Here is a 12,346-nt window from a genome sequence, read left to right as displayed (position 1 = left end):
AGAACTTGAATTCCCAACTGTGTCAAACTCAATGACTCCACCAGCCATTTTCAAAACAATATATGCTAACAGGTGCTTGCTACAATTTTGTATTTTCAAAGTTCCCCTCCCCCTCCACAACTATGTAACCATTTCGAACCCCAACCAATTCTTGCTTACAAGCATCCTTACATATTGTCATCTACAATTCTAATTCTTGACAAAAAGTTATGTGCCCTTGTGGTTTTCTGCCTTTATAAATTTCCCCATTTTAGTCTGGAAGAACACAATTTAAGTGCTTCTTGGATCTGTGTCTCCTGGGCTATAGTCCTAACAAACCCCCAATAAACACCGCTTGATTTCAACCAGATCTACATTCTTGGAATTCATGGTTAACACTAACTTAATTCAAACATCTTGAATGACCAAAGATAAAGTAATTATATAAGTAAATGTACATGACTCTTTCCTTGAAACTCCACATCTACCCCACCAAAATAAACACTGGAAGGTAGAGACTGTAATTTTGTATTTTTCAAATGAGTGAAAGGAAGATTCTGGGTAAACAGAAATGTCCAGTGTCACATAGCTCATAATTAATAAAACCAGGATTTAAACTGAGATTTTCTGATGCCCACTGTGATGCACTCTCATATATACCACACCTGCCTCAAGAACAATTTTAGAAAAACAAAACCAAACCCCAAAAATGTTACTCTGAATACACACCCAACTGATTGTTCACAAAATAACAGGCTTCACAATAAATAGATGTCCCTGAACTCCAAGGAAAAAGGGTCACAGATTCTCAGCCCCAGAGTGGGCATCATTAAGTTCCAACCAATTCCAGAAAGCTGTCTTGTTCCCTAAGTACCTAAGGAAATTAATTTTTAATACCTGCTGAGAAAGCCATGAAGTAGTCACTCTTCTTAAAGTTGCCACTCTCGTCCAGGAAGTGGACTGGGTCAAACACCTCTGGGTTGGGGAATTCTCTGTCATCATGTAGCACAGAACTCAGCAATGTTACTATAGTCGTGCCCTGGAATGAAAGATGAAGATAAATGAATTATAAGGAGGTCGTGGAGCGGTAGAAATGTTACAAGTCATTTGGTCCCATTTTTTGATCTAGACATGAGGAGTCCCAGGTCCAAAGAAGGGCAACGGCAATTCCAGACAGACAGACCAAGTAATAAACAGGGATGAGTTTAAGACCAGTGGCAGTGATGTTACTAAAGTGGCCTTCAATAGCATTTGAAGTACTGTGTACTTGGTTACTTGGGTGCTAGATCTCTGAATCCCCTTTACTTATCACAACGTTTGGACACTGCTGTCTGTATCCCACCCTTGACTCTATTTCATCATTTCAGCTTTCTTACATCTAATTTGTGGATCATAGTTTAAAATGGAAGCCTCTGAGGGCTCTTGAAAAGTCAGATGTATTTGGAATCTGTTTATAGGGCTTTTTAAAATAGAGGTCTGATCTGATCAAAAATGGCATCTGGCAAATCCATACAGAGACAGATTAGTGGCTGTCGGGGGCTGTAAGGAGTGAGGAATGGGCAATGACTGCTTAACGGGTGGTGGATTTCCTTTTGCAGTGATGAAAATGTTCTGGAACTAGATAGTAGCTATGGTTGCACAACACTGTGAATGTACTAAATTTCACTGAATTGTACACTTTAAAATAGCTAAAATGATCATTTTTATGTTATACTTATTTTACCACAGTAAGAAAGAAAATTTTCCCAAGAGGAAAAGTGACTTCTTAGATAATATCAACAAGTACACTAACAACTACTGAGCATTTATCTTTGGGATGAAATTTGTTTCTCTTAATTTTAAAATGTGGGGGAACACTTCGTTATGGATGAATTCTAGATTAAAAATACAGAGATGATAAAATTAGAAAAATTCTCATTTTTCAACAATTCAAGTAAAGATCATCAATTAATGCTAAAACTGTTGGATGAATGATTTGGGAAACAGTATATTCACAAGGTCTTAAAGTACCATGCCATAGATTTTTAATTAATTACCTATGAAAACAGAATCTCAGCAATGGAGAGATATGGCAGATTTCTCCTTAATAAGTGATCACCTTAGCATCACCCATAACGGGATAAGCTGACATTACATGTCTTCAGCCGAAATGTGATGCAGTGGGACATACACAACATCACCTAAGTAATTTTCTTGTCAAATACACACAACTGGAATCTAATCTCAAGAAAACAATCACATAAAGCCAGACTGAGGAACGTTTAACATGACAATTGTCCTGGACTCTTAGAAATTGTCAGTGTATTAAAATGAAATAAACATAGGAAAAGGAACTGTTCTTGATAACAGGGGAGTAAAGGGGCAGATAATCAAATTAAATACTTGTTCCTTGATTGGACACTAGATGCCCCCTCAAAAAAAGCTACACAAGATATTTTAGGATAATTGAGAAAATGTAATTATAGTATATATATATTAGAAAAAAATATTGTACAGATGATAATTCCTTTAGTGTGAATGCTTTTATTGTTATGTAGATAAAGTCCTTGTTCATTTGTTCTTAGAAGATACATACTGAAGTATTTAGGTGTTAAGTGTGATAGACAGATGACAGACAGACAGGTAGTTACAATATAGATATATACACAATTTCATATGTATTTCATATATTATATATATATAGCCATTGTACGTTTAAATACTATTTAAATTTTAAAACCTTTTAAATTCAAAATTGGGGGTAATTGCACCCCTTAAGTTTATCGTATTTAAGGTCTATAATTTTGTTTTTAAAATTATTGCCTTGCATATTTTAAAACAAATAATACTGGAAAATGTTACTTTAAGATTTTAAAAGCAGGTATATTTTCAGCAAATGGTGCTGGGACAAGTAGATAACCATACAGAAAAGAAATGAAATATGACCATTACTTCACTCCATAAGTAAAAATGAACTTTAAATGGATCATAGAGTTAAATATAAACGCTAAAAGTATAAAACTTGAAAAAGAAAAGCATAAATATTTGATAGCATGTGCTGGAAAATAAATATGACACAAAAGCCCAACTCATAAGAGAAATAATCGATAAACTGGACTTCATAAACATTTTAAACTATGCTTTTTTTTTTTTTTAAACTTCTGCTCCTTGAAGGACATTCTTAGAAACCAAAAAAAGAAAGAAAAAGACACAAACCGGGAGTAAACATGTGCAACACTGAGACATGACAAAGGGATTGCATACGAAATATATAAAGAACTGCAATAATTAAATAAAGCAAACTCAATAAAAAATAGGACTTTGAGCAACACTATCAGTGAACACATACGAATGGCCAATCAACACATGAAAAGAAGCCAAATATCATTACTCACCGAGAAAATAGAAGTAAAACAAAATGAGATATCACTACACAACCACTTCAGTGTCTAAAATTTAGAGGGTGCGGCGGCAAGTGTTGGGGCGCGGAAGTCGGTGGGCACGCAGACGGCGCACCCTGGTTCCATTCAGGGCCAGCGGCCACGTGCTTGCCCGGGTTCCGGCCTCTTAGACAGCACAATGCAAACCGTAAACAACACAACAGTGTGGGGAGGAGCCTTTGCCTCTCGAGCTTTCTTTGCCTAGTCTCCGGCCTCAAGACGCTTCAGGCGAAGGGCCGTCTTTCCGCCCCCAGTTCCCGCGCCGCGCGGGACCCGCAACTCTGCCACCGGCTCCGGAGCTGCCAGGCTCTTCGCGCCAGGATTGGGGATGAGCAAGTCGGGCGCTATACCTGGTCCAGGCAGCACCGCCCCACCTGCCCTGCGCCCTCGGAGGGGAGGCTCGTGTCACAGGTTGGACCACGTCGCACGGCGCCTCGCTGCCGCCAACCCCTAGGCACTCCCTGTGCTGCAAAAAAGCGTGTTCGGAGAGACCACCGCTTCAGCAGTGAGGCCTGCCTCCACCCGCCGTCTGACCCAGTCTGCGCGGGATCTGGAGCTGGATTCCAGCCAGGCTGAGCCTCAGCCCGCTCAGGAACTATGGGTACCACCAGCGAGCGGAAAGGGGTGCGGCTTCCCGGGGCGGCGCCAAGGCCCCGACCTTTAACCCCTGATCCCCGCCCCACCTTCCACGTGGGGCGAGCCAGACATCTGACGCGCCTGCAAGTCCTTACACGGAAAAGCGAGAAAACCTCCAGCGTTAGCACAACAGACAATTAGTTCCACCAAAGTTAACAACGATGCTTTAAATGTTTTATTTTTTTCGCTTTAAAAATATTTACAGATCTGATGTATCTCCCCTTTCGCCCCTACCCATACTCAGGACAAGAGAAACGGAAAGAGGCGTTGAGATGATTGTTCAAAGCCCCCAAGGGCCGGCTTGGCCGGCCATGTGTGCGGGTACATAAATACAGGTGTGTATGTGGGGAGAGGCGTGTACTTGGTTTGGTGTTTTTCTGATTTTTTTGTTTTCCCTACCAGTCAATATCGTTCTGGCCAAAACTCCCTTTCCCACCACCACCCAAGAACAGCCCCTCCAGAATGGTTTTCAAAACGTATTGGATTGTTTTGGTAGAACGAGGTGATCTGGCTGGAGGAATGCCGATAAATACCAGAAACAAAACAAAAAATAGGGCAGAGGCCATAAATAAGAAATAATAAATTAAGGGCTTCCCTGGTGGCGCAGTGGTTGGGAGTCCGCCTGCCGATGCAGGGGACACGGGTTCGTGCCCCGGTCCGGGAAGATCCCACGTGCCGCGGAGCGGCTGGGCCCGTGAGCCATGGCCGCTGAGCCTGCGCGTCCAGAGCCTGTGCTTCGCAACGGGAGAGGCCACAACAGTGAGAGGCCCGCGTAATGCAAAAAAAAAAAAAAAAAAAAAAAAAGAAATAATAAATTAAAAATAAAATGAAATAAAATTTAAGAACACTAACAACGGCAAGTGTTGGAGGGTACCTACCTCCAGCAATTGGAACTTTCATATATTGCTAGTAGGAGGGAAAAATGTCACAGCCGTATTATAAAACAGTTTGGTGGGTTTTTAAAATAAAGTTAAACTTTAAATAAACATTTAACTTATTTAAACTTTAAATAAAGTTAAACATTTAACTTTAAACTCCCACTCCTCAGTATTTACCCAAAAGAAATGAAAATTTATGTCCACACAAAAACCTGTATCAAATGTTTAAAGCATCTTTATTCAAATAGCCCAAAACTAGAAGCAACCCAAATATCCATCAATTAGTGAATGAATAAACAATTTGTGGCACTCCACATGATATCCACTCATCGATAAAGAAGGAATAATCCATTGATATATGCAATAACAAGGATGAATCTCAAACATATTCTGCCACATAAAAAAGAGATAAAGGCATATATTGATTACAAGTTATTTCATTTATGTCACATTATACTGCACTCCTGAAAAGGCAAAACTGTAGGACCAAAAGCAGATCAGCGGTTACCAAGGGCAAGAACTGGGGGAAATGGATTGTTTGCAAAAGGAGAATAAGGAAACTCTTTGAGATGATGAAAATGTTTGATATCTTAGTTGTGGTGGTAGTTACATAACTTCACATACTGATCAAAACTCTTTAGACTCTACACTTAGAAAGGTGATTTTTCTTCTATATAACTTATACCTCAAGTACAAAACAGAGGAATACATTAAGTCACAAAAAGCACGTATGGTAAAAGGTAAGTCTCCTTCCCATCTAACTACACAAATTTATTTAGACTTTCCAAAAACAACCATTCCCACCAACTAGTTATATACCTTCCAGAGATATTATGCATATCAGGCAGATAATCCTATATACATTTATGCCACTTACCACTTTCTTCTTTTTTTACCCAATGACAAGCATCCAGTGGATCTTGATTTTTTAATTAAAATAATTTAGGGACTTCCCTGGTGGCTCAGTGGTTAAGAATCCGCCTGCTCATGCAGGCGACATGGGTTCGAGCCCTGGTCCGGGAAGTTCCCACATGCCGTGGAGCAACTAAGCCCGTGTGCTACAACTACTGAGCCTGCGCTCTAGAGCCCACGAGCCACAACTACTGAGCCCGCATGCCTAGAGCCCATGTTCTGCAACAAGAGAAGCCACCGCAATGAGAAGCCCTCGCACCGCAATGAAGAGTAGCCCCCACTCGCCACAACTAGAGAAAGCCTGCACATAGCAATGAAGACTCAATGCAGCCAAAAATAAAAAACAGATAAATTTATTTTAAAAATTACTACTTTTATTTCCTGATTTATCCATTTTTAGACAATGTATAATGACTTTCTGATAAGTGAGATGAGGGTTTACATCTCAACCACCACCCCATACAAAATAAGTACCCACAAACAGACACAGACACACACACACACACACACACACACACACACACACACACACACACACAACTTCCCCTCACTCAATTTTCCACAATATATTTATATCACAATTTTTTATTATATCACTATTCATTGTTTATATCATTATGACTAAGACAACTATGATTATGTTGACTCTTTTGTACATTCTTGGTCTTTTAACATGTATTTCAATTCCTAATTTTTAGATGCCAATTTAGACTTATTGCAAATGCTCAGGCAGATGTTTCAAACTATTAGTAATTAATTTTCTAATTACTGGGAAGCCTCAATTTATCATTTCTCTTTTGTTCTTGGTGTCTCCTCTCCCAACTGCTTTATCCACCTAGTCCATTTTGAAATAGATGTTTTCTAAACCTTGTGCCCAGCACCCTCTCTGAAACCTCCATTTTCCTACATGAGATCTCCTGACTCTTCAGGAATAACTCTCATTTGTAATTAATTTATCATCATTTCAATGGGGTTCTGACCCAGAAAGACATAATTTGCTTAAAGATTTTTTTTTAATTTTTAAAAAAATTGTTCATAAAAGTTAAAGCTATTGCCCTGAAAGGAAATTCTTATGGCAAATACCATTTTTCTGGACTCAAGACTTCTGGAATAATAAAATTGCTTTTTAAGTGTGACATAAGTACAAAAAAAGAAAATCACAGGCCAATATTCCTGATGAACATAGATGCAAAAATTCTCAACACAATGCTAGCAACCTGAATACAAGAGCACATTAGAAGGATCACACACTGGGCTTCCCTGGTGGCGCAGTGGTTAAGAGTCCGCCTGCCAATGCAGGGGACGTGGGTTCGAGCCCTGATCCGGGAAGATCCCACATGCCGTGGAGAAACTAAGCCATATGCCACGACTACTGAGCCTGCGCTCTAGAGCTGGAGAGCCACAGCTGCTGGGCCGGTGAGCCACAACTGCTGAAGCCCACGTGCCTGGAGCCTGTGCTCCGCAGCAAGAGAGGCCGCCGCAGTGAGAGGCCAGTGCACCACAATGAAGAATAGCCCCTGCTCGCCTCAACTTGAGAGAGCCCCTGCACAGCAGCAAGGACCCAATACAGCCAAAAATAAATAAATAAATTTTTTAAAAAATTAAAAAAAAAAAGAAAGATCACACACCATGATTAAGCCGGATTTATCCTTGAGATATATGGGTGGTTCAAAATATGCAAAACAATAAATATGATGTACCACATTAATAGAATAAAGGATAAAAATCATACTGTCATCTTAATAGATGGAGAAAAAACATTGGTCAAAATTTAACATCCTTTCATGATAAAAACTCCTCCCAACAAATTATGTATAGAAGGAATGTATCTCAACAAAATAAAGGAATGTATCTCAACGTATATGACAAGCCCAGGGCTAACATACTCAACGGTGAGGGGAGTGACATCAGCATTACAGCAGAGTGAGACACTCCCTTTATCCCCACCTTCAATCTACAACCAGTTAAACGTCCATAACTCAACAAAGGGAACTCTGCCCAACACATGAGGATGCCAGAGAATTCCACACGTCTCTACATTTAAAGGAGGGTGGATTGGAACACACAGAGGAGGCAGAATGGAGAGAACAGGTGAGGCAATGCCTGAGATCCTGGCACCCAGTCATGGCATCAAAGCCCACAGCCCCAGAGAATCCAGGAGTAGCGGGGGGGGGGGCATTACACACAATTCTGACCTCCCAGTCACAACAGCACCCACAGCCACAGGGAACTAAGAAGTGGCAGCAGGACCTGTGACTCTGTCCCTTCAGCTGTGGAAGCACTTGCAACTCTGGACCCCCACCCTCCCGCCCACAGCAGCAGCACCCATGAACCTGAAAGCCCCTAATGCAGCAGAGGTGACCATAGCTCCAACTGCCCTCCAACTCCCACCCTCCCCCCTCAGCAGTGAAGCCCACAGCCCAGACGACCCTGGACAAGGTGCCTGCCGTTCTGGTGCCCCAGGCGGCAATGCCAGCAATAGCAGTGACACCAGCAACAGCAAGGCACCAGTGACAATGAGGCATCAGTAGTGACAATGAGGGCACCGAACAACACCTCTGACAAAGGCAGTGGGGTGGAAAGTGCCAATTTTCAAATATAGCCAGAGGCAGCTGAAGTAAGAGAAACCAAAAACCTGTGCTATAGTGTCATCTACTGAAAACAAACAAACAAAAAGGCCTCCAATTACAAACCTGTTGAATTGTTAGAAACAGGTTAAAAGAAAGATAAAACACCTTTACCTAATGAAGAAAGGTGTTTGCTACTTCAAATGCACCAGTAGAAGAACAACTCATCAAGCACCATCGTAACAATGGCATAAAAATTCTCCAGAAGCCAAACTGAAAATTACAGAATACTGAGATCTAATTGGTAGACAATTCAAGACAGCTGTGGTGAAGAAACTCAAACTCAACATGATACAGCAAAACTCAGACAGGCAGTTCAATGAGCTAAGGAATGAAATTAATGAATAGAAAGAATACCCTACCAAAGAGACTGAAACATTAAAAAAAAAAAAATCTGGAGCTGAAGCATGCAATAAATGAGATGAACAACACATTATAAAGCAGGCGTCCCCAACCCCTGGGCCACCTGTTAGGAATCGGGCCGCACAACAGGAAGTGAGTGGTGGGCCAGTGAGCGAAGCTTCATCTGCCGATCCCCATCGCTCCCCATCGCTCACATGACTGCCTGAACCATCACCCACTGCCCCCGTTTGTGGAAAAACTGTCTTCCACGAAACCCGTTCCTGATGCCAAAAAGGTTGGGGACTGCTGTTATAAAGCATTGGAAAATAGGGCACCCCATGGAAGAGAGAATTAGGGAGCCTGAAGATAGAAATCTAGACATGATTCTGGTTGAAGAGGAGAGAGAAATAAGGTGTTAAAAAAAATTGAAGAAATTCTAATAGAACTATTGGAATCCATTAGGAAGGACAACATAAGGATAATGGGTATCCCACAAGGAGAAGAGAGGGAGAAGGGAACAGAGAGTTCATTTAAAGAAATAATAACTGAGAACTTCCTAAACCTGGGAAAGGAACTGGATATATAAGTGCATGAAGCTAAGAGAACACCTAATTACCTCAATGCAAAAAGACCTTCTCCAAGACACATTATATTAAAACTGCCAAAAGTCAATGACAAAGAAATCCCCATATGCTGTTGGTGGAAATGTAAACTGGTTCAGCCACTATGGAAAAGAGTATGGAGATTTCTAATGAAATTAAGAATAGAACTACTATAGGATCCAGCTGTTTCATTTCTGGGTATTTATACAAAAAATATGAAAACACTAATTTAAAAAGATATATGCACACCTATGTTCACTGCAGCATTAAAATAGCAAAGATATGGAAACAACCTATGTGGCCATAAACAGATGACTGGATAAAGATGATGTGGTATACATACAATGCAATACTACTTAGTGAAAGAGAGAGAGAGAGAGAGAGAGAGAAAGACAGGAAGGAAGGAAGGAAGGAAGGAGGGAGGGAGGGAGAAAGGAAGGAAAGAAAGAAATCTTGTCATTTGCAACATGGGTAGACCTTGAGGGTATTATGCTAAGTGAAATGAGCCAGTCAGAGAAAGACAAATACTGTATGGTTCCATTCACGTGTGGAGTATACAAACAAACAAAAACAAAAACATAGATACACAGAACGGAGTAGTGGTTACCAGAAGGGAAGCAGGGTGAAGGGAGGGCAAGATGGGTAAAGGGGGTCAACTGTATGGTGAACGGATGGAAACTAAACTTTTGGTGGTGAGCACACTGCAGTGTATACAAAATGTGATGTTGTACACATGGAACATATATAATGTTATAAACCAATGTTACATCAATAAAGCATTTAATTTTAAAATAAATAAATAAGGGAAGAGTGGATGGTTAACCAAAAAAAGGTAAAATGCTATAAGCTATTCTTTTTTTTTAAGAGGTAAAATATATTAGCTGTATAATTGTATTTATTTTAAACCATTTATAATTTTTAATGAATATTGGAGACCAAATGAAATGTATAGCATGATGTTTTTAATCCAGTGTGAGTGGGAAACAAATAGTACATGAAATTATGACCCCACCATTTTGTTCCTGCTCTTTTGAGCCAGAACCTTTTAACTCTCAGTTTATTAAAGAATATTTTAACCCATTTATACCAACATTGATGGATTTTTATCAAAAGGTGTTTTCTGATATTATTCCAATTAAGCAAATATAATTCTTTGATTAATATTACTATAAGCTATTCTTCTAAGATCAGGAACCAGACAAGGATGCCTACTCTCCCCACTTTTATTTAACATAGTACTAGAAGTCCTAGCCAAAGCAATTAGACCAGAAAAATAAAGGCATCGATTTTGTAAAGGAAGAAGTTAAATTGTCCCTATTTACAATGATAGGATCTTATATGTAGAAAATCCTAAAGACTACACCAAAAACTGTTAGAACTAATAAACAAATTCAGTAAAATAGCAAGATACAACTCAGTGTATAGAAATCAGTTATGTTTCTATATACTAACAATGAACTATCTGAGAGAGAAATGATAAAAATAATCCACTTAGGGCTTCCCCGGTGGCGCAGTGGTTGAGAGTCCACCTGCCGATGCAGGGGACACGGGTTCGTGCCCCGGTCCGGGAGGATCCCACATGCCACGGAGCGGCTGGGACCGTGAGCCATGGCCACTGGGCCTGCGTGTCCAGAGCCTGTGCTCCGCAACGGGAGAGGCCACAACAGTGAGAGGCCCGCATACCGCAAAAAAAAAAAAAAAATCCACTTATAAAACCATCAAAAAGAACAGAACACTTAGTAATAAATTTGACCAAAGAGGTGAAAGATCTGTACATCAGAAACTATAAAACACTGATTAAAAATAATGGAAGAAACACAAATAAAAAGATATCCTGCAGTCATGGATTAGAAGAATAAATATTCTCTAAATGTCCACATTACCTAAAGCAATCTACTGATTCAATGTAATCCTTATCAAAATTCTAATGACATTTTCACAGAAATAGAAAAAGGAATCTTAAAATTCATATGGAACCACAAAAAAACTTTGAACAAACCAATCTTGAGAAAGAAAAACACAGCTGGAGGTACCACACTTTCTGATTTTAAACTATATTACAAAGATACAGTAATAAAAACAGTAGAATACTGGCATAAAAACAGACACATAGATCAATGGAACATCATGAATACAGCAGAAATACAGATGGTCCCCAAATTATGACAGTACTATTTACAGTTTTTTCCACTTTACAATGGTAGAAAAGCCATATGCATTGAGTAGAAACTGTACTTGGAATTTTGAATTTTTGTCCTTTCTTAGACTAGCAATACGCAGTATGATACTCTCTCATAATGCTGGGCGGCAGCAGCAAGCCACAGCTCCCAGTCAGCCATGCAATCATGAGGATAAACAACCAATACATTTACAACCACATTCTGTACCCATACAACTATTCTGTTTCTCACTTTCAGTACAGTATTCAATAAATTACATGAGATATTCAATGTTTATAATAAAATAAACTTTGTAGCAGGTGATTTTGCCCAACTATAGACTAATGTATGTGCTCTAAGCATGTTGAAGGTAGGCTAAACTAAACTATGCTATTTAGTAGGTTAGATGTAGTAAGCACATTTTTGACATATAACATTTTCAACTTAAAATGGGTTCACTGGGATGTAACCCCATTGTAAGTTGAGAAAGATCTGTAAATCCATGTATCTACAGTCACTCTCTTTGACAAGGGTGCCAAGAATACACAGTGGGAAAATGATAGTCTCTTCAATAAATGGTGCTGGGAAAACTGGATACATACAAAAGAATATAATTTGATCCTTATCTTACACCATTCATAAAAATTAATTCAAAATGGATTAAAGACTTAAATGTAAGACCTCAAATCATAAAGCTCCTAGTAAAAAACATAGGGGAAAAGTTCCTTGACATGGTCTTGGCAATAATTTTTGATACGACACCAAACACACAGGCAATAAAAGCAAAAATCA

The 12,346-nt window shown here is 39.6% G+C and overlaps 1 protein-coding gene across 1 annotated transcript in view; it reads right to left on the bottom strand.

Annotated features, from left to right (window-relative positions):
• Nucleotides 1–12,346, bottom strand: part of LOC101281073 (cytochrome P450 2C18) — a 70,878-nt gene that overhangs the window by 22,151 nt on the left and 36,381 nt on the right. The window contains 3 exon segments of the mRNA XM_049696887.1: nucleotides 877–1,018; nucleotides 6,928–6,946; nucleotides 7,711–7,778. Of these exon segments, the coding sequence (XP_049552844.1) occupies nucleotides 877–1,018; nucleotides 6,928–6,946; nucleotides 7,711–7,778 (229 nt within the window).

This window comes from Orcinus orca, chromosome 14 (assembly GCF_937001465.1).
Source record: "Orcinus orca chromosome 14, mOrcOrc1.1, whole genome shotgun sequence".
NCBI classification, from domain to species: domain Eukaryota; kingdom Metazoa; phylum Chordata; class Mammalia; order Artiodactyla; family Delphinidae; genus Orcinus; species Orcinus orca.
This window is presented reverse-complemented; position numbering and strand designations above follow the sequence as displayed.